Source organism: Astatotilapia calliptera, chromosome 11 (genome assembly GCF_900246225.1).
Source record: "Astatotilapia calliptera chromosome 11, fAstCal1.2, whole genome shotgun sequence".
Lineage (NCBI taxonomy): Eukaryota > Metazoa > Chordata > Actinopteri > Cichliformes > Cichlidae > Astatotilapia > Astatotilapia calliptera.
Window position 1 is genome coordinate 20,648,234 of NC_039312.1, and position 18,848 is coordinate 20,667,081.

General features: G+C 42.0%; 1 protein-coding gene across 1 annotated transcript in view; it reads left to right on the plus strand.

Annotated features, from left to right (window-relative positions):
• The first annotated feature begins 10,538 nt into the window (after positions 1 to 10,538).
• The window catches only part of kcnn3 (potassium intermediate/small conductance calcium-activated channel, subfamily N, member 3), a 61,641-nt gene continuing 53,331 nt past the window's right edge, over positions 10,539 to 18,848 (plus strand). Inside the window, exons 1-2 of the mRNA XM_026183934.1 lie at positions 10,539 to 11,055; positions 11,672 to 12,786. Coding sequence (XP_026039719.1) covers positions 11,698 to 12,786 — 1,089 coding nt within the window. The 5' untranslated portion in view covers positions 10,539 to 11,055; positions 11,672 to 11,697. The remainder of the gene's footprint in view (positions 11,056 to 11,671; positions 12,787 to 18,848) is intronic.

Here is an 18,848-nt window from a genome sequence, read left to right on the forward strand (position 1 = left end):
CTTCTTTTTTTTAGTCAGCAGACAGCTGACACAAACACTCATCCAGTGCATCAGCATCACCACAGCACACACTTTGGTTTCATGCTGACACTGTGAAACTGTAGTTACCCCCTGAACTCTTCAAACATCGACTGTTACTAACAGGACAGCTGCACACACTTGTGAGCGGCGCACTTAACCAACCGGCTCTTCAGTCAGGGGGTGATGATGCCCTTTTCTATATACATTTTAGAAAAGATGGAGTGGTGACTAATATTTTGCTTGGCGTATGATACAGTTTCTGACAGACGCAGATTCTGATAAAGCTGCGCAAATATGCTGTGTTTACATATGTTTGTGTGTCTGAATGTGTGTCAGTCCTTTCATTAAAAGGGCACAGTTGTTTGGAGGCAAGATGTTCAGCTCTGATTGCCCGCCTCTTGAACAGGAGAGCGCGGACGCATTACCCGCGGCTTTCAAGCTCCACCATTCACTCCCCCTCTCTTTACGCCTCTCCCTCCCTGTATCTTTTACCCCCTGCAGTCTCCCATTCTCTGGATTTGATTAGTCTGTCTCAGGCAGCAGGTTCAGGGAGCTGTTTGCTCTGCAGAAATCCATCTGCATACATCCATCGTTTCTAGGCTGCGGGTTAGACTACACAGCTTCTGGGGCTCTATAGTGCAATCTGAGCCATTAGGATACAGTGGAGTCGGTGTAGGGCAACGATTAGAGCATGTCTGATAGAGTGAGGCCAGCCCAGTGGTCTATTAAGAAGAGTCATGCAGCTATGCAATGCACTTACTCATCACTTCCCTGACATCTATCATAAATGCAGTCAACAACAGGTTCATTATTTGGACAGAGAGAAAAATCGGCTTCTCCATTTCCTGTCATTCAGTGGCTTTGTAGTTTGGCCAGAGTGGGTTTATCTTTCAGAAAAGGAAATGTTTGCAGAACATTTCCTTTGTTCCATTTTTTTCTTAGCTTTACTTGTGTATTTTGCAACCCCAAGTCCAAAAAGCTGTCACACTGCGTGTAAAAAAAAAAAAAAACACACAAAAAACCCAGAAGGCAACGATTTTCAAATCTCATAAACCCATATTTTATTAACAAAAGAAGATAGGAAATGTGTCAAGTGTTTAATCTGAGATTTTACTATATCTTAGCTCATTTTGAATGTGACGGCAGCAATACATCTCAAAAAATTTGCGACAGGGCCATGTTTACCACTATGTAGCATCCCCTCTTCTCCAAACAACATCAGTAAACATCTGGGAACTGAGGACACCAGGTGCTGGATTTTTTGGAAGAGGAATTTAGGATTCTCAGCAATTTTTGTTGTGTGTTTTTTTTGTTTTTTTTGTTTGTTTGTTTCATGACATGCCAAACGTTTTAAATTGGTGTATGCAGTGTGCAGTTTATTACTGATTTGCTGGGATGAGCGCTATGATCCAAGCTCCCAGTTCCATAGGCACTAATGCACCCCCATACCAGCAATATGCAGCCTTTTGAACTGAGTGCTGCTGGATGGTCCCTCTTCTCTTTAGTTCAGAGGACACCGCATTCATATTTTCTAAAAGGAATTTAAAATTTTAATTTTCTGACCACACGACAGCTTTCCACTTTGCCTCCGTCCATTTTAAATGAGCTTGGGACCAGACGAGTGTTTGTGGTTCACGTTCACGCGGCTTCTTGTTTCGTTGACAGAGCTTTGATGTGCATTTGTGGCTGGTACAGCGAACTGTGTTCTCACTCAGTGGTTTCTAGTCATCAAAATTAAAAATGATATAATGTTTTTTCATTAACGATTAAAGTATCTCGGTTCAAAAATTTGATATGTTTTCTTTGGGTTTGTGAGATTTTCACATCATTGCATTCTGTTTCTATTTACATGTTACACAATTTATACCTCCTCCTTCATTCCCTCCTTCCTTTCCTACTTGCACTCCACAACATTTCTTTAAAATGTTTTAGCAGGTCTGCTCTGTTTTTGTGTGACAGCGGAAAAACTCATTACACACAAATATCTGTAAATATTTAAAAATATGATGAGTTGTAATTCATTAAACTGCCCATTGGTGTATGAACTCCTTGAATTGCTTTCTTCCCCTAGCTATGCCATTAAAATGATGGCTATACATCGATGCAAGCACAAGACTCATTCAGTCATAAAAAATGCATATTATAGAGGCATTTGGTATAATGATTTTTTATGCAGTAAATACACTTTTCTGTTTATATATATTTAATATCTTTATATGGTTTCTCAAGCAAAACCTTTTACAGCAGAACTTTTACTTGTGATTGAAGTTTTCAGTGTGCTACTTTTGATTAAAGAGGGAAAATTCAGATATAATAAATGTGTGTTTCTTATCACCAATGAAAATTTAATGTCTAAGCAATAAAGCCCACCTTTCAAAATGCAGAACTGTCGCAGTCCTTATCTTTGCCCTGCTTTTGTTTTTATTCTTCCACTCCTTCCTTTACCCTATCCACCCACTAGCTCTCCAGCGCCTTCCTTCTGTTCCCAGTCACCTGACACACACCCACGTCACTTATTCCCAATTTCTCAATCAGCCATGTTGTATTTATACCTGCCATCTTGCTATTGTTTTCTGCCAGATTCTCTCACACGCTCATGCTGTGTTCTCAATTCCTAATTCTTTTCTCTTGCCTGCCAAATTGCCTGTAAATCTGTACTTTGCATTTTGAATTAAACCAGCTGGACAAGTGAGCATTTATTTCTTCCGGCTTAGTCACAGAAATGTTAACAGAAAGTGAAGGTAGCACCTCTTAATACAATCTGTGACTTGGGATATAGTTTCCAAATATTTGCTATATAATTCTTTAAGTTTCAGATGTAATTTTTAAGTACCTAAAAATACCAGGAGGTACAGCAGAACAAGGGGGTAGAACTGCAGCGTCGAAGGAAAGGAGGCACAAGTTTTCAACATGCATGGTTAAACTGAATGTTAAAATTATGGATTCTCCTTTCCTTTAAATCGGTTATGTTCTCTTGTGTTTGTGTCCTCTTTCCTTCTTTTCTCTCCTTTCTCTTTCTCAGCTGATTGCACAGCCCCAGACTGGAAAAAGCTTGTGACCAGACCGTGCAGCTCTCCAGCTTCCTCAGATCATTGGGGGGTTTTTCATAAGTATTTAGTTTTTTATTTCCTTTCAGGATTGAGCCTGAAAGGTAGTCAGTTTTTTGTGGCTTTATTTGATAATCCAGTTTTGTTATTTCATTAGTTTAGGAGGGAATTTTCTGGGTCCTACAGCCCATTGTGTGTCCTCTTTATATGTTGCTGTCACTGAGATGAGTTGAGCCTTTATGTTTGTGGCTATAAGTCTGTCAACTGTTACTCCCTTGTTCTACTACACCAGTAAATAGTAACGGCCCTAAATTTATTAACAGTAAATGTTGGGACGTTGGTTTTTGGCCGTAGTGAGACATGCACCCAAATTAGCACACATACTTTGTTTGTGTTATTGTTTCCTCAGGGGACGGGCACCAAAACCCTTTTGTACCATGCGGTAAACATGTAAAAACTGGGCGTTTTAACATGGTGACTTTCAGATTTAGCCTCATTTGAGGATCTGCAGTTTTTACCACTTTGTATTGGCTTCATTTTCTTTTCATATCTAGAGGTTCCTGCTTCAGTGATCAGCAGCATATGGAAATCCTGGTAATGTTTGTAACCTTTAGATAAATACTGTGCATTATGTATTAGACTCACTGAATCAGAGTGCTTACATTAACAATCTCCCCATTCATATAGTTTTTTATCTAAATAGTCTCTACGTATCAATTGTGCTGAGAGTTAAATGAGAAGACCACTTCCACTCACATGTCTGTAGTAAACATGAATGTACGTTACCCCATCTGGTGAAAAAAACCACTTCCCACAACCCTAATGGTTCACTGTGTCACATCTTGTTCAAGATGGCCTCAGCTATATGTGCCTCCCCGTTCACTTCCTGTAATGACTACACTGCAGGAAGCTACAAGGCTACACCTGCCCAAGAAATAGTTCTAGTGGCGGTCACATAAAACCACAACGTGCAATACATTTCATCTTTTTATGCAGTACTGGTAAGCTGATTTTGCTTCTTTAAGCAAGGCCAGCCTCACTATTTCCCCTGTTTCCAGTCTTTGTGCCATGCAAGCACAAGCAATTTCATATTTACTGGAGAGACATGAGAGTGGTATCGATCTTCTCACTCTCATCTAGCTATCCCTTCTAAGTACAGGACTTGAATGGAGTACTTCTTCCACCCCTCTTGTTGTTGAAAGGGAGACTTAACAGCCAGAAGATGTAAAGGGAACAGCAAACCAGTGTTTTCTGAATGAATGGACCTGTATATTTCAGCAACAGGAAATAAAATGTGTAAAACAAATATGAGTAGGTTTGTGAGAAATATGAAAGGAGGAAATGCATGTGTGATTGCTGCTTTGTGTGTGTGTGGAGGGGCAGAGGGTCAGCTGTCCTTTCAGTTAGAATCTAATCAGCCCCTCTCTCTTTTCACTCATGAGCTTCCTCGTCCAAATTCTCACATTTCCTCCACATCGCTTTCTCCTCCGTCCGATTGCACATTACTCCCATCTTCCATTTCCTCTTCCACCCACCTGCTTGTTGTGTCATTTAGAAGTTTTATGTGATTTATACAGTATCATTTCCTGTAGTCGGGCTTTTATGTGGCTTTAAACTCAGAGGGAGACCAGGAAGAAAGATGGATTGGCAGAGTGAGAACTCATCTGTACGCTACAGCGTTGGCATAGCAACTGTCAACCCACTTTATTATTTCTCTTTGTATTCTATTATTCACTTTCTCTTTTACATATTTCTCACACCATACATATGACACATGCTGCAGGGCAAGACTGTGGACTAACCTTTTCATTCAAAGGGCCCATCATTTCTCTTTCTCGTGACTCCCCACTCTCCATCTTTTCCTCCTGCCCCCTAACCGCTGCGCACAATATTAAGACTTGTGAAGGGTATACATTGTGGCCGGCCACTGTTCCCATTTCCTGTCAGTTCTAATCTCCCTCCGGGCCTCTGACACTCCTTTTTCCATTTACCAAGCTTCACTGTGTTGTGTTGCGTTTGTCAGACTCCCCCTCTTTCTCTTTCTCTTTTTTGTTTTCCAACTTTCTCGTCTGTGTTCTGCTGACCAAACACCTGTTTGAAAAAATCATGCCAGAACATTCAGGTTCAGGTGGGATTAATGCTGTTTTACATAATGTACTTAAGGGTTTTATTTCAGCAGATGAGATGAAACAACACATAAGAGAGAAACAGACCGACTTTGCCGGTTAACGCTCCTTCACAATCAGCCTTCGCACCGTCTATTGTGTCATTTTAATCGCCTATTTCTAAATATAATACGGTTGTTTGAAAAAAAAAATAGATCTGTTAAATTTTGAGGAATTGTAAAAATGTTCTCGTCAAGAACAATTTTTATGCAACATGACATCTGAAGGAATAGTTCAAATAGTTGCTATAAAGGATGGAGCTGGAACTGAAAAGCGTTTGATGAAAGACATAAAAGACGTGAATTATATTAAAAAAGATTTGTCGAAATTTTTAATAGAAACATTTTTGCAGCTTTGCATTCCTCATTTGAAACTTGAAGCTTAATCATAAAACTCGCTTTCTACACTAAAACCCACATATCCTTTTTTTCCCCTTGTTGATCTAACTAACTCTCACTCTTAGGCTGCAGCAACCCCATAAATAATCAAATAGATATTATTTGTAGAGGAGCATGCAACAAACCCTTACAAATAATGTGTTGAACCAGCCACTTTCCAACCGTTACCCACAGAAAAAGACACTGGTACAAGTCATGGCAATGAAAATCATGAATAAAATATCACATTTAGAGCATTCAGACTGGACAAGATATACAAATAAAGAGGCGTACCGAGAGAAGATTCAAACTTAGATGTATAAGGTCACCATCATTTTCTGTATCACTGAAGGACTACGGTCTTTCTTTCACAGTGAGCGCACAGTGAGCGAGGTGTTGGTGTATGGCTGCTGCTGTATAAATACTTGGACTCATCCTTCACATGCTATGATTTGCTTTATTGATGTCTGTCATGTTGCATAATGGCAGGATAGGCTGACCTGTCATAAGGAAACGGTCTAATCCACTCCCACACAGTTCTGTGTCTGCTCTCATCAGATTATACCGTACCCAGAAAGCCACAGCCTAATGTTAAACCGATTAGGCCAGGTAGAATAGTCTAATTATATAAGATTATACCTGAGGATATACACTTGGCTGAATTGGGATTATAACCTGATAAGTCTATAGGAATCAAATCAGAGAATCCCAGTGGAAAATCTAGTATAAGTAGTCTCTTATATATTGCAGATCTTATAGATTTCTAAAATTATTTTCCTGTAGAATAACTTTAATATGTCAGTGATGTCATGTAACAATCTAAAACCCATTGCCCAGCAGGAATATCATTGCAATAACACAAGTAGTGATACTCGTGTTATACTTAACCCTGGTCAATATGTGGCTATCATCCATGACTATGCATGGTACCTTGCAAGAGGATACATTTGAGAAAAAATATATCCATCTAGATTTCTTGAAGATGAAACATTTTCCTGGTGCTTTATAAAAGAAAAGTGCTGGATGCCAAGACTGCAGATCATCACAGCTTTACGGAGTCTGACAATAGAAGCGGCACAGCAGCACAAAATGAGAGGACAACAACTTAACGAGAGGACTACAGGAGGAGAATTCAAAAGATTCTCAACCAGACCACAAATTTCTGCGTGTTAAAAAAAAATCTGCGTTAAAAAATATTTTGACACAGAAGGAATCACAACTTGTTTTGACCATCCCACGTGGTTACACAAACTACACTTTTTCAAGTTTTCTTCTGATATATCCTCATGATCCTGACACTCAAAGTTTGTCAGAGAAAAAAGATGCTCTGGGAAAAAAATAAAACCAGGTTTTGGCTTTAGATTGTAACACTTGGAGTTGGAGTAAGAGTGATTTGGTCACAGTTTTTAACAGAACCTAAATGTGTTTTTCAGCTCTACAATTTTCATGTGGCTCTCCTCCGCACTTAAGAAGTTATGACGCATCATAATGCTGGAAAAAATAAGGCTCACAGAAAGTGCCAAATTTCAACTTACCTCTAATGTGTGCACTTTTGGGACTGTAACTTGGAAGGTATTCACAGTAAGAAGTTATATCTAAGGAAACTATTCTCTCACAGTTGTCACAAAATATACATACAGTACTGTGCAAAAGTCTTGAGCAACCCTTCATTCTTCGTATCTTGCTTTCAAGGCACCAGAACCTCACATTTTTTTAAGTGGTCTCGATCAATAGTTCTCTTTGGACATTGGCTACTTTTTCATTTTTTCCAGTCCCATCCTTATAGCCGAACATTTTTTGTTTGTTTGTTTGAAAAAAATCACCTAGTTCAAGGGATGAAGCAGTGTTGCGTCTACACAGACAACACACAACTTAGCCAACATTTTTCCCAAAGGGCTGTGGGCTGAAAAGTTGTCCTATTTTAGCTTGATGTGCAGTGTGTCCTTATAATTCTGAGCAAAGTGGCAGCCTTTAAAAAGCTATCTACACCAGATGAAAAGTACCTGAAAGTCGTTTCCTTAAGCAATAATAAAAAAATCCCTCAAAGATCTGACACAGGACCAGAGAGATCCAGCTCTCCCTTCAGTCGATGCATCTACCATTCACTGAAGCCTCATCAGAGATGGTCTAAATGGAAGGGTGGCTGTCAAGAAGCCGTTCTTACAGAAGGGCAACAGGGGAAAGGCTGAGGTATGGCAAATTACAGGAACTTCAATCAACAGGATGGAGTGCTGAATTCAAATGCAACATTTTTGGTTTACATTATTGTCAATATGTCCAGAGGAGGTCAGGAGAGAGGTACACCAGTGTGTGTTCAGCCATCTGTTCATCACAGTGGAGGCTCTGTTGTGGTTCGAGGCTGCATTTTAGCCAGTGGTGTTGGAGATCTTGTTGAAACTGTTGGAATTATGAATGCAGAAAAGTACCATCAGATTTTGATCCACCATGCAGTGCCACCTGGAAAGCACCTGATTGGCAGCAGCTTCATTCTGCAGCATGAGAATGATCCCAAACACACTGCCAGTGCAGTAAAAGCCCAGATAGAAAAACACACAAAGGAGAACTCTTAATCTTACCTCAACATTATTGAGGCAATGTGAGATCATCTTGACAGAGAAGAGAAGAAAACTCAGCCAATATGAAAGAAAAAAGCAAGCGTTGACTGTCCTTCAAGAAGCCTGGAGAACTGTTTTGGAGACTACTTAAAGACAACTACAAGAAAGTTTCCCTAAGAGAGTTCAGGCTGTGCTAATGAATAAAGGTGGTCATACTAAACCCATTTCAACCTCATTAGAATTGAAAAACGATATTTTTACCTTATATAGTGTATTTCCATGTAAGTCTCTGAACCCCTCTGAAAGGTGGCTCAAGACCAGAGATGGGCAGTAACGCGTTACTTGTAACTTTTTTCAAGTAACGAGTAAAGTAAGGGATTACTATTGCAAAAACGGTAATTAGATTACCGTTACTGTCCCGTAGGAACGCTGCGTTACTGCGTTACTAAAACCGTGATTTTTTTTGCGAGAATGTCTCATGACAGTGACGTAAGCGAGTGCTACGTTCGTGGCAACAGCTGTGTGCAGATCAACAATGGATAATATATCCAGTACGGGAGAGAGTATGAGCGTGCAGCGTTTAAAGCGTGGAAGTACTGACCTTACTTTGAGTTTGATTCCATAAAAAGTGACAAAAACATTAGTGTCCGTTGTGCGTGAGAAGAAAACTTCTTTTTGCAGCGAAAATAAACCCCTAAACTTCCAAGCAAGCGCTGAGTGCGCTATGAGGTAATGGGAAATTCACAGAGAAACTCGCGGATTCTTCCACTGACCGCTGCGGCACACCTGCACCAGGGTAAACCTCCGCCTCCCCTACTCCTGCTTTACAGGTGAAAATAGAGCAAAAGGACCGCTAGTCTTTGATTTTATTTATTTTCTGCTGTGTTTTACTTGCATCTATTTGAAAGACTGAGTGTAAACACATAAAAAAAATTATTTTATGTGCTGGAATGTGCAGAAAATAGGTTTAAATGTTAAACAAATTTCTTCCAATCTGAGAATGTTGCATATAATTAAATTTTTGCTTGATGCATAAAGTTATAAGGTTAAAACTAATAAAACAAGTTTTAAAAATAGACTTTTCCATTTGATTACATTTTGCATGATGGATTATGCAGAAAAAGTAGAATTAGGCTGAAAGATCTATCACTTTATCACCTATTCAGGTTGTAAATCGTGTTTTTAAAAAGTAACTAAGTAACTAAGTAATTAATTACTTTTGAAAATAAGTAATCAGCAAAGTAACGGGATTACTTTTTTGGGGAAGTAATCAGTAATTAGTTACTGATTACTTTTTTCAAGTAACTTGACCAACACTGCTCAAGGTTCAAGGTTCAAGGGTTCAAGGTTCTTTATTTGTCACATGCATAGTTATACAAGTATAACACACAGTGAAATGTAGCCTGACACGCTCCTCGACATGTGCAAAAAAATTGGGGGGGGGGGTGTGTGTAGAGGAAAAACATTATATATATATATATATATATATATATATATATATATATATATATATATATATATATATATAGTATATACACTGGGTGAATGTGCAGTAGTAGCAGCAAGCAGGAGAATTCTGTACATTAATATGAATAGACATCTGACTATTTTACAGGATAGACAATATAAACATATTTAAAATGAAAGGAATTGAAATGTACATTGTGCCTTGGTTTAGTGTCTGGAAGAGTCCTGACTCAGTCAATTATAGATGATGTGAGCGGGCGGGTGTGTGTGTTTAGGGCACGGATGGCTTGGGGATAGAAGCTCCTCTTGAGTCTCTCTGTCCTTGCCCGGAAGACAAGGACAAGACAAGGACAACATACCAGCCAATGGTCTCAGATTAAATGTATCGGCATTATCTAAACTGGTTTTCTGAAAGTAATTCGTTTCACCTTATAATCAATCAAAATTTGATGAAATGATTTCAAACATATATTGCATAAGCGATGTTGCAGGATTGCTTTTATAGACCCTCATTAACATCTATATTTGTCTTAGGCATGTGTCTCCCCTCCACTTCAGTTTTGACTTACACGTGTGTTTGTTCTGGAAATGTTTCTCTGCGTGTTTTTCTGACGTGGAGTTGGCGGTCCCAGCATCCTTCAGTGCCGTGTTCCAACAGGTGCCATAAAGAAAAAAAAACAACAACAAATGGCTCATATAGTCTTTATTACAGAGGCAGCAGCTACGAATGCCACTGGTTTTAATAATAACCCCGAAATAACCCGGTACAATAAATCTAGACAACCGTTTGGTGGCCACATCTTAAAAATCCTGCCACCTGTTATTTCGCCTTTCCGACTCCGTCCAATGGGAGTGAGCGGCAGGTCTGGAGGCGGAGAAAAGAGGGAGAGAAGTTGGAGGAGAGAGTGAGAGACAGAGTCGGAGAGACGGAGAGCCGTAGATTGAGTGTTTGTCGGTGGAGTCACATATTAAATCGCAGACTTTACAGCTCATCTGGGGACTCTTACTTCACATCCACGCCGTCGTCTTTCCCCCCCCACCACCTCCTGTTTCATGCTGCTTACGTGCAGCCACAGGTTGACCGATTTATCCGAGTCACCATGGATTATTCCGCTTCATCCACTGCCGATTGCCACTGACAGGATCAAAATGGGAACGATCAATACATCACCGATGACTGGGAGAGAGACAAACTGATCTTATCAGGTGAGCGGAAGACGGAGCCATCATCAGCGGGGAAGCGACGCGCATTTTCGAGAGATAAGACCTGTGGAGGACCTATATGAAGGGAGACGAAGCGAAAAGATGATGGGATGGCCGTGACAACATGAAAAAGAAAAAGTGCTGTGGTCTGCTTTCATCCAGTCCGTGATTCGACACAACTAACCTGGGGGAAAAGGGACCGAGGCAGAAGAGGTCGGAGGTAGGTATATGGGAAACAGTCAAGGAGGAGATGGGTGGTCGTGAAGGTGTCTGGTTATATCATACTGAAAGTAGGCTGTTGTTTTGGATCAATCAGAGGATACTAAAACGCAAGCCAACTTATGGTTAACTGAGGCTTTCGCACTTCTGCTCTGATCTGGAATTATTATCCTTTAGTCTCTGAGGCTGATCTCATTTTCATAGTGTAAAGCCAGAGGATTTGCACCATCCTCCTGGCTAACAACACAGATGACATTTATGGAATAGATTGCTGGAAGCACTGTGGGATGTGAGAGAACAAGAAGACACTGGGAAACCGAGAGGGGAAGCGCTGAGAGAGGCTGACTGGGCAACTGACTCAAATGTGACTCAAGGAATAACATATTCCCCAATTATGACCACTTGTCTTCACTCTGTGTTCCCTCTTTGTCACACATCCTCAGCTTTTGGAGTTCAGTCTTCTCCCTCATTTGTTTTAACCATCCATCACAATGTTTTCCTGCTCCTTCCTTTGTTTTTTCTGTATGTCCTTCATTACCACATTACGATAAGGAACCTGTATTCTCTATCGTTTTCTCTGCGGGCCACTTTATATTTCCTCTCTTTTCTCTTCCTAGACAGGTGTGCGGCCACAGCTGTGATCATGGAGCCTCCCCCTTCTCTGAGCTTGGCTCTGCTAGGAGGGAGCGAGGATGAGGACCAGCGATTCCTCCTTCCCCTGGGCAGTATATCCCATCCGTCCACTGCTGGCGCCCAGCCAGGATCAAACCACTCCAACCACATGGGAGGATCAAGCCTCGACCGTCTAAACGGCAGCACCTCATCCCCCTCGCCCGCCACGCCCAACTTGCCCCCAGCATCTCTCCCGAAGTTACCACTTTCCTCCGCTGGAGCTCAGCCTTTGCCTCCACCCATCCCCAATGCCCTGCACCCCACCAGCACCCCACTCTCTTCCTGTCTGGGCTCACAGCACAGCCTGAGTGGGGACAACTCCCCAGTCTACAATGCCCTTTTTTACTCGTCCCATTCGCCATCCATGGAGCGGGAGAGGGACAGAGAGCGTGACAGGGAGAGGGGGTGCAAACACAGACAGGCCAGCCCTCTGGTTCACCGTAGGGACAGTAACCCCTTCACGGAGATTGCCATGAGTTCCTGTAAGTACACAGGTGGCGTCATGAAGCCCCTGAGCCGCCTCAGCGCATCCCGGAGAAACCTAATCGAGTCAGACAGCAGCAGCGAAACCAAAGAGGGCGCCGTTTCAGCTGTTGCTGGCGCAACTGCTGCTGGGGGGCATGACCGGCAGCGAGAAGCCCCCCCTACCTGTTCGGTGACCCAGTCCTCCACCAACCAACCCCCAATTCAGAGCCCGCCAGAGATTGTGATTTCATCCAAAGAAGATTCCCCGTACCTCAGAGGAGGTTATGACATCACCGACTCCACATCCAACCAGATGTCCATCTACCACCAGAACCACGCACTAGTGGAGAGCAGGCGTTCGCAGTCAGGGAGGGGCAGCAGGCAGGGAGGAGTTGGGGCAGTGGGTACCGGGGCCAGGGGCAGCACCTCCAAGGCTCCCAAACGAAAGAACCAAAACATTGGGTATAAACTGGGGCACCGCAGGGCGCTGTTCGAGAAGAGGAAGCGGCTGAGCGACTACGCCCTGATCTTTGGAATGTTTGGCATCGTAGTCATGGTGATTGAGACAGAGCTGTCGTGGGGCGTGTACACGAAGGTGAGGGACACAAATGAGTGACACTTAAAAAGACACACCAATAAAAAGATCACTTGTGCTTAGTGCTGGGGCTGGGCCATGTGTTGAAATGTTCTAACCATCAATAAAATTAATTATTTCCTGAGTTGAAATCTTAAGGAGGCAGACCACAAAATTAGAAACATAAACTGACAGCTCTCCCTCAGAAAATACTGCCCAGAAGTCATCTAGTCGCTGATAACTGAGCGCAGTCGTTGTCTTTTGGGAAACCAAGCTGCACTCCAGCCATGTCTTAGAAAATAAGCCTGATGATGACATAGCACAGTGAAGAGGGTTACCTCAGCTCACACTTGAAAATTAATACAAGAAAGCATGCGTTAGAAACTTGGAGTGTGGACAAGCCTGTGAATTTATCAGGCAGAGGGGTCTAGAGAAAGACATTATGAAGTTCCCCTGTGGGAATTGTAGGAGCCAGTGTCTTTAGCTAAGGACTGATACTCACAATATCTTTGCCTCTGCTGCTTTAGTTTTGGCTGTTGTTTTGTTTTAATTTGTCTGTCATCAATCCCCCCAGGCTTTTAGAGGTATGACACAAAATTACCACAGTGTCACGTTAATGTAGCTACATTGCATATGCGTAACAATTATGAAACCAGGCTGTCGTTTCCCAAAAAGTTGATTCTGTTCATCTGGACGTGGCGTTTTCAGTGGGAGAAACCTTTTGTCACTCATCCAAGTGACTTCTTCAGTCTGAGCTGACTGCAGGTTTCCCCAACCTTATAAACAGTGCATTTGCATAATGACTGACGGCTGTCATGTATGTCATGGTTATATCTCTGGTGCTTATCTAGAATCTCCTGGGTTAACTTTGTCTTATTTGGGCTTTTTTGCCTTTTGCTTTTTTTATTTTTTTATTTTACAAGCAGCCCATAAACACTGACAGGAAATGTAGGGGATAAAGAAAGAAAGAAGATTACATGTCCCAAAGGTCATCAGGCAGATTTGAACATTAGGTAGTACGATTACTGACCCTCCAAGTCACTAGGACACCCCATTTTTTACCCGGTTTAGGCGGTGCAGATGAACCTTTTAGTCACTGAATTCATGATTGCAACAACTATTGCAATGACCAAGCTTGACAGTTACTGCTTTTGGGTGATGTAATGCAAGGATGCTAAGGACATGGAGGGGGCAGATTATCAGAAGGAGGCCAGGATCTCATTTGTTTGTGTAATGGGGGGTGTAATAAGCTGAATAGGCCCCTGGCTGCTGTTCTCTGTTTATTTTGTGTGTGCGCGTGTGTGTCAGGAAGCCTCGGACCATGTTGTGCTCACCTTGCTGTGAGACACTTTTGTCCTCATTCTAGCCTCCCTTTTTTGGTCAGAGATATGACACAGGCTTTGCTTTCTTTAGTTCATAAGGTGGAAACATGACTTCTGCTTATGCAGCTTGTCATACATGGATCGCCAATGATGTGAAATAATCTGTGAGATCAGCTGAGTGCACAGATTAACAGGTAGCTTGTTAGAATAGCCCAACTGGGTGTGTTTCCCCATCTTTCTCACCCTCCTCCTGTGTTTCTGTTTGCAGTCTGCGATCTCCGGACTCTTTCTGTTAATGCCGTTGCTAGAAAAATCTCCCTGCTGTGTCTTTTCTTCTACTTTACAAAAATCACTGCTTTAGAGGTCCTTTTTTTTATTAATGAAAGTGCACGGTCTCTAATTCCCTTTCAATCCCTCCTCTTCTCTTTTATTCTCTTCTGTCTGCCTTTTCTTTCTTTTTTTCCCTGAAGGAGATGGCAGAGACTTATGCCCTCTTTTTCTGCCTGGGCCTTTTCTATTTCAACTCCACGCCTGTCTCTTTGTCCTGTTTTCTTCATTCCTTTCTTTCTTTCTTTTTTTTTTTCCTCCTTCACTATCTCTCTCCCTCTGCTCCGCTGCTCTTCCAGTGGGCGTCAAACTGGGGGAGTGTGATCGGAAGAGAGAAGCGGCTGGGTGAGAATGAATGTCTGTGGAAGGAGAGAAAAAAAGGAAAAAGGCGATAATGAAAAGCCTGATTTAGGTTCTTAAGCTACAATCAATTTAGCCCTCATCTCAAACAGGCTGCGTTATCTATCAATACGAATCAATGGACTGAGTGATTTCGAGCAGGGTAATCAAAGTGTTTGTCAGCACTCTCACCATATTAATTAATTTCTGATCATCAGGGCATATTGGGGGGAAAACAAATCGTATATGAAATGTAGCAAAACATCGCGGTCTGTCTTCAGCATCTTGCATTTCTAAAGAGAGAATCCAGAGAGTTAAGTGTGCATCAAAATTCATCTTAAATGGAGACTGTAAAATTTTCTGTCTTCTTTATGGCTGCGTATTTGGTTTGACTCCAACAGACACTGGAGTCCCATCAGACAGCTAAAACCCTCACTTAGATAATTGAGGTGGATAGAAGCCTGCTGGCTGTTGTGGAAAAAAAAATGGATTGAGATCCCGAGGATGAAAGAACAATCGGGCTGGGAAGATGAATGGGTGGAAGGAGGAGAGGTTCGCGCGCTGCTTTAAACGAGTCTAGGGGGCGAGGTTTGAGTGATTTCTTCCATTGATTATTGATAATCACACCCACGCACATGCACCGTGCACCTCCGCATACACATGCTGTGCAAACTGCTTTATTGAAAATGGATGCTGCCTTTCAGAGAAGCCATCCTTGAGAGCTCGTGTTGAAATACGATCGGTTAAGATCATTCGTCATAGATTGAAAATATATAATGCACGTGTATAAATATAGCCTCTTAATGGCTCCTTTAGGTCTCCCTTCTTTGACAATGGCTACAAAGCAAATGTCACTGTATACTGATCAGTCTGTGTAGCTCTACCTAAGCTTCTGCACTTTTTTTCTGAAGGTCCAGCTGCTCTAGCTTTTCTCCCAAAAATAGAGATGAAGAATAAGAATGGAACCAAACAGAGTTGGCTGGATTGTGTGGAGCGTGCATGTTTCTGTGTGTTGGAAGGGTAAATGGAGAGAGGTTAACTGAGGAGGACACAGTGTTTCGTGACTGTGGGTATTGTGAGTAAGCTATATTCCTGTGCAGAAACAGCACAAACCCTATCAGCACACTCTTATTTGCCACATCTAAGACTTTTCCATTCATTGCTGTGCAGCCTCTATCTTCAGTTATCAGCCTTTGCAATTTAAGTTAAGTTCAAGTCCATGATGAAGGCCACTTCTGTAGGACAAAGTTTGATTGCAGATAAAAATTATTATCTTGTACAGCCTTCAGCGCTCTAAGGCACAGCTGTAAATTCCTGCATTGTAAATATTCAGGCACGGTTGTTGAGCCTAGATAGATTATGTAGAGAGAATATTAAATGATGAAATAATTCATGAATGTGAAATAATTTAATTTTTGGCTCATGGTGACTTTTTGCCCAAAAGGCTTCAAAGAAAAAACCTGAGCCTTTAATTTGTTGTCATGCATTTTTAACTCTGCATGTTCTGTGACCTCTCCTCATGATCAGTGTCACTGCCACACACCCAGGATCGTGACATGTCAAAATGTTAACAGCAGTGTGAGGACAGCCTTCTATATGCTTCTATTATTATTTTGATGAGGAACAGGGGGTCCTGGTCTGACACGTGTCTCTGTCTGAGAATAACTGGGGCCCTTGGACACTTGGGACCTTAGCATGTGGGCTGTCACAGTCAGATCAATAGATCTTTCACAGAGGCTCACATAGCTCCTCGGGGCCAAGCTCCAAGCCACATTTCAGGCTTGCAACGCTGCTATTCTGAGGCGATGCCCTGCAGTTGTTGACTTCACCTGTCACACTATCAATGCGTGCATTTGGCATGTGTGAGGGTATCAAGTGTGAGTATGTACCCTCTGTCTGCTTCTCAACACAAGCATCAGCAATGCTGCCTCCTATTTCCCCTTTGCTTCCTCGATTCCTTCCTTCCTTTCACTGTCAGAGAAAGTCCCTCCGTTGGCGAGTCTTAAATATGCCTCCATCCCCCCACGAGAGTCATTGCCTTCTCAGCAGCCTTAAAACCTCTTCCTCAGTCCCTCCGCAGCACCACCATCCCTCCCGTTCTGCCCTCGCTCTGCTATCTCTGACATTTACTGGTAGACCTTTCTGCACATTTTCTCTGTTGGTCCACTTACAGTGGCTGCACGCTGCTTTAGAGACAGTACATGAGGTCGATCAGGGAATTAAACTCCCACCATATTCTCTAAAGAAGCTATCAGCCATCTCTGCATTTTTGTGCAACTGCACCTACTCTCCTTCTCAACTTTCTCCCTTTTCCTTCAGTCCATTACACACTGCCTTCATCTTCTAGATCACAGACTTCTAAGCGACTGTAGATCCCAGAGGTCCTACAACTAACAGGTACAAATATGCTTGTTTGAGCATAACAAGGCTAAGCAACCTCTGGCTGTATGTGGAAGTGCTGGTACTTACATGGTTATGTTAAAACTTGTGTGCTCTGATGGTAAACATTCACGTCACAGGGTCTCCTCTGTGTACACACACACATATGGAGTGTGTGTCTTTATGTATTTAGCTCTGTCACGTTAGTACCCATGGATGCACCTGCTAATGTGTGTGTGTCCACATCTCCCTTTGTCTGGATTTAATTGAGTGTGTATGGCCGTAATGGTGTATGCCGATGTGCATTCGAGTGTATGCGTATGGTGCGTGTGTGCGTTTATCCTGGAAGGGTGACATCGCTTCTGTCTATTGCCTGTTTCCCTGGAGACTGATTGCAAGAAGGCATCACTCTGACAGGGAGAGACCCCCAAGGCTAAGGCATTACATCACACGCAGACACATGTGCACACACGCACATACTCATTACAACCGCGTGGTAAGTGACACGTATTTTCTCTCATGTCTGTGTCAATAAGGTTGAGGTAGGGGCAATTGGGGGAAACCCTCTAGATACTACCTGTCTGTGTTTGTGTGTGTGTCTCCCTGCTAATTGAACTAAAGAAGCTCAAAAAGCTCATTATCCCTGCATGTTGTCCACAGAGCCAGTGATCAATATACGCTAATCACACACTTATGCACAGCTGGCTAAGAAAGAAAGGAAAAAGAAGAAACACAAGCATATGTAAGTTGTATTTCCAACAAAGGAGCACCAAAGAGCCAATCATCAGCTTCAAAACAGCCAAACCAGGAATCATGTCAGTCAGTCTGGGCCCTGTTAACATACGCAGGATATCTTTCTGTTATCTGGCTTCACTTACACTAACATTGGCAATCAGGCTAAGCGGTCACACTAGTGACAGTGCTTATTGACTCAATTATCAACCTAGCTTCGAGCACGTTCACATGAAAGAGTGCCATTAGTAGCATCTGACCAATCACAAACATGGATGCGTGAACTGGCAGCAGAGCGCCTGGTTTTACAAAAGATAAAAATATAATAATACAAAAATCTGAAGACGTTAAACACACAGTGCAGATTGAAACCGTCGCGGTAGTTGAAGGCAAATCAGCATGAGCATGAGTGTCTGCAGCAGGAGAAGCACTGAACTGTAGACGAGACTTAAATAGTGCTGTATGCACGTGCGAGTGTTTTAACTGCTTTAGTCGGTAATGAATGCTCGGTCATTAGGGCACAGGACAATCTGTGTTATTCCACCAAAGTAATATTGAGATGTGCATGAGATAGTTTTAGTGTGTATTTTTTCTGCTGCAGCCCTGGTGCAGTTTAAGGCTCTGAGAGTAGCCGAAAGACTAAATATAAAAACAAATTCAGTGTAGGAAAATACAATTGTTTCATCTAAGAATCTTCGAATTCTTATTGAATTTTATCAGAGAAACAAAGACTTTAGACACTGTTAAAAAACTGCAGACCCTCATGTTATCCTTCCACAGAGTCCAAGAATGGTGACATTACTTTGTAGGTGGCGATTTTATACCTCTTGATTTATAATCTTGAACATCGTTGTATTTTTACTCAGTTGTATATAGTATTTGTATTTGTATTCTATTTTTATCTTATTGTATATTTATTTTATTTTATTCTACTGTATATAGTATTTTATTTTATTCTATTCTGTACAGTTGTGTACTGTATTT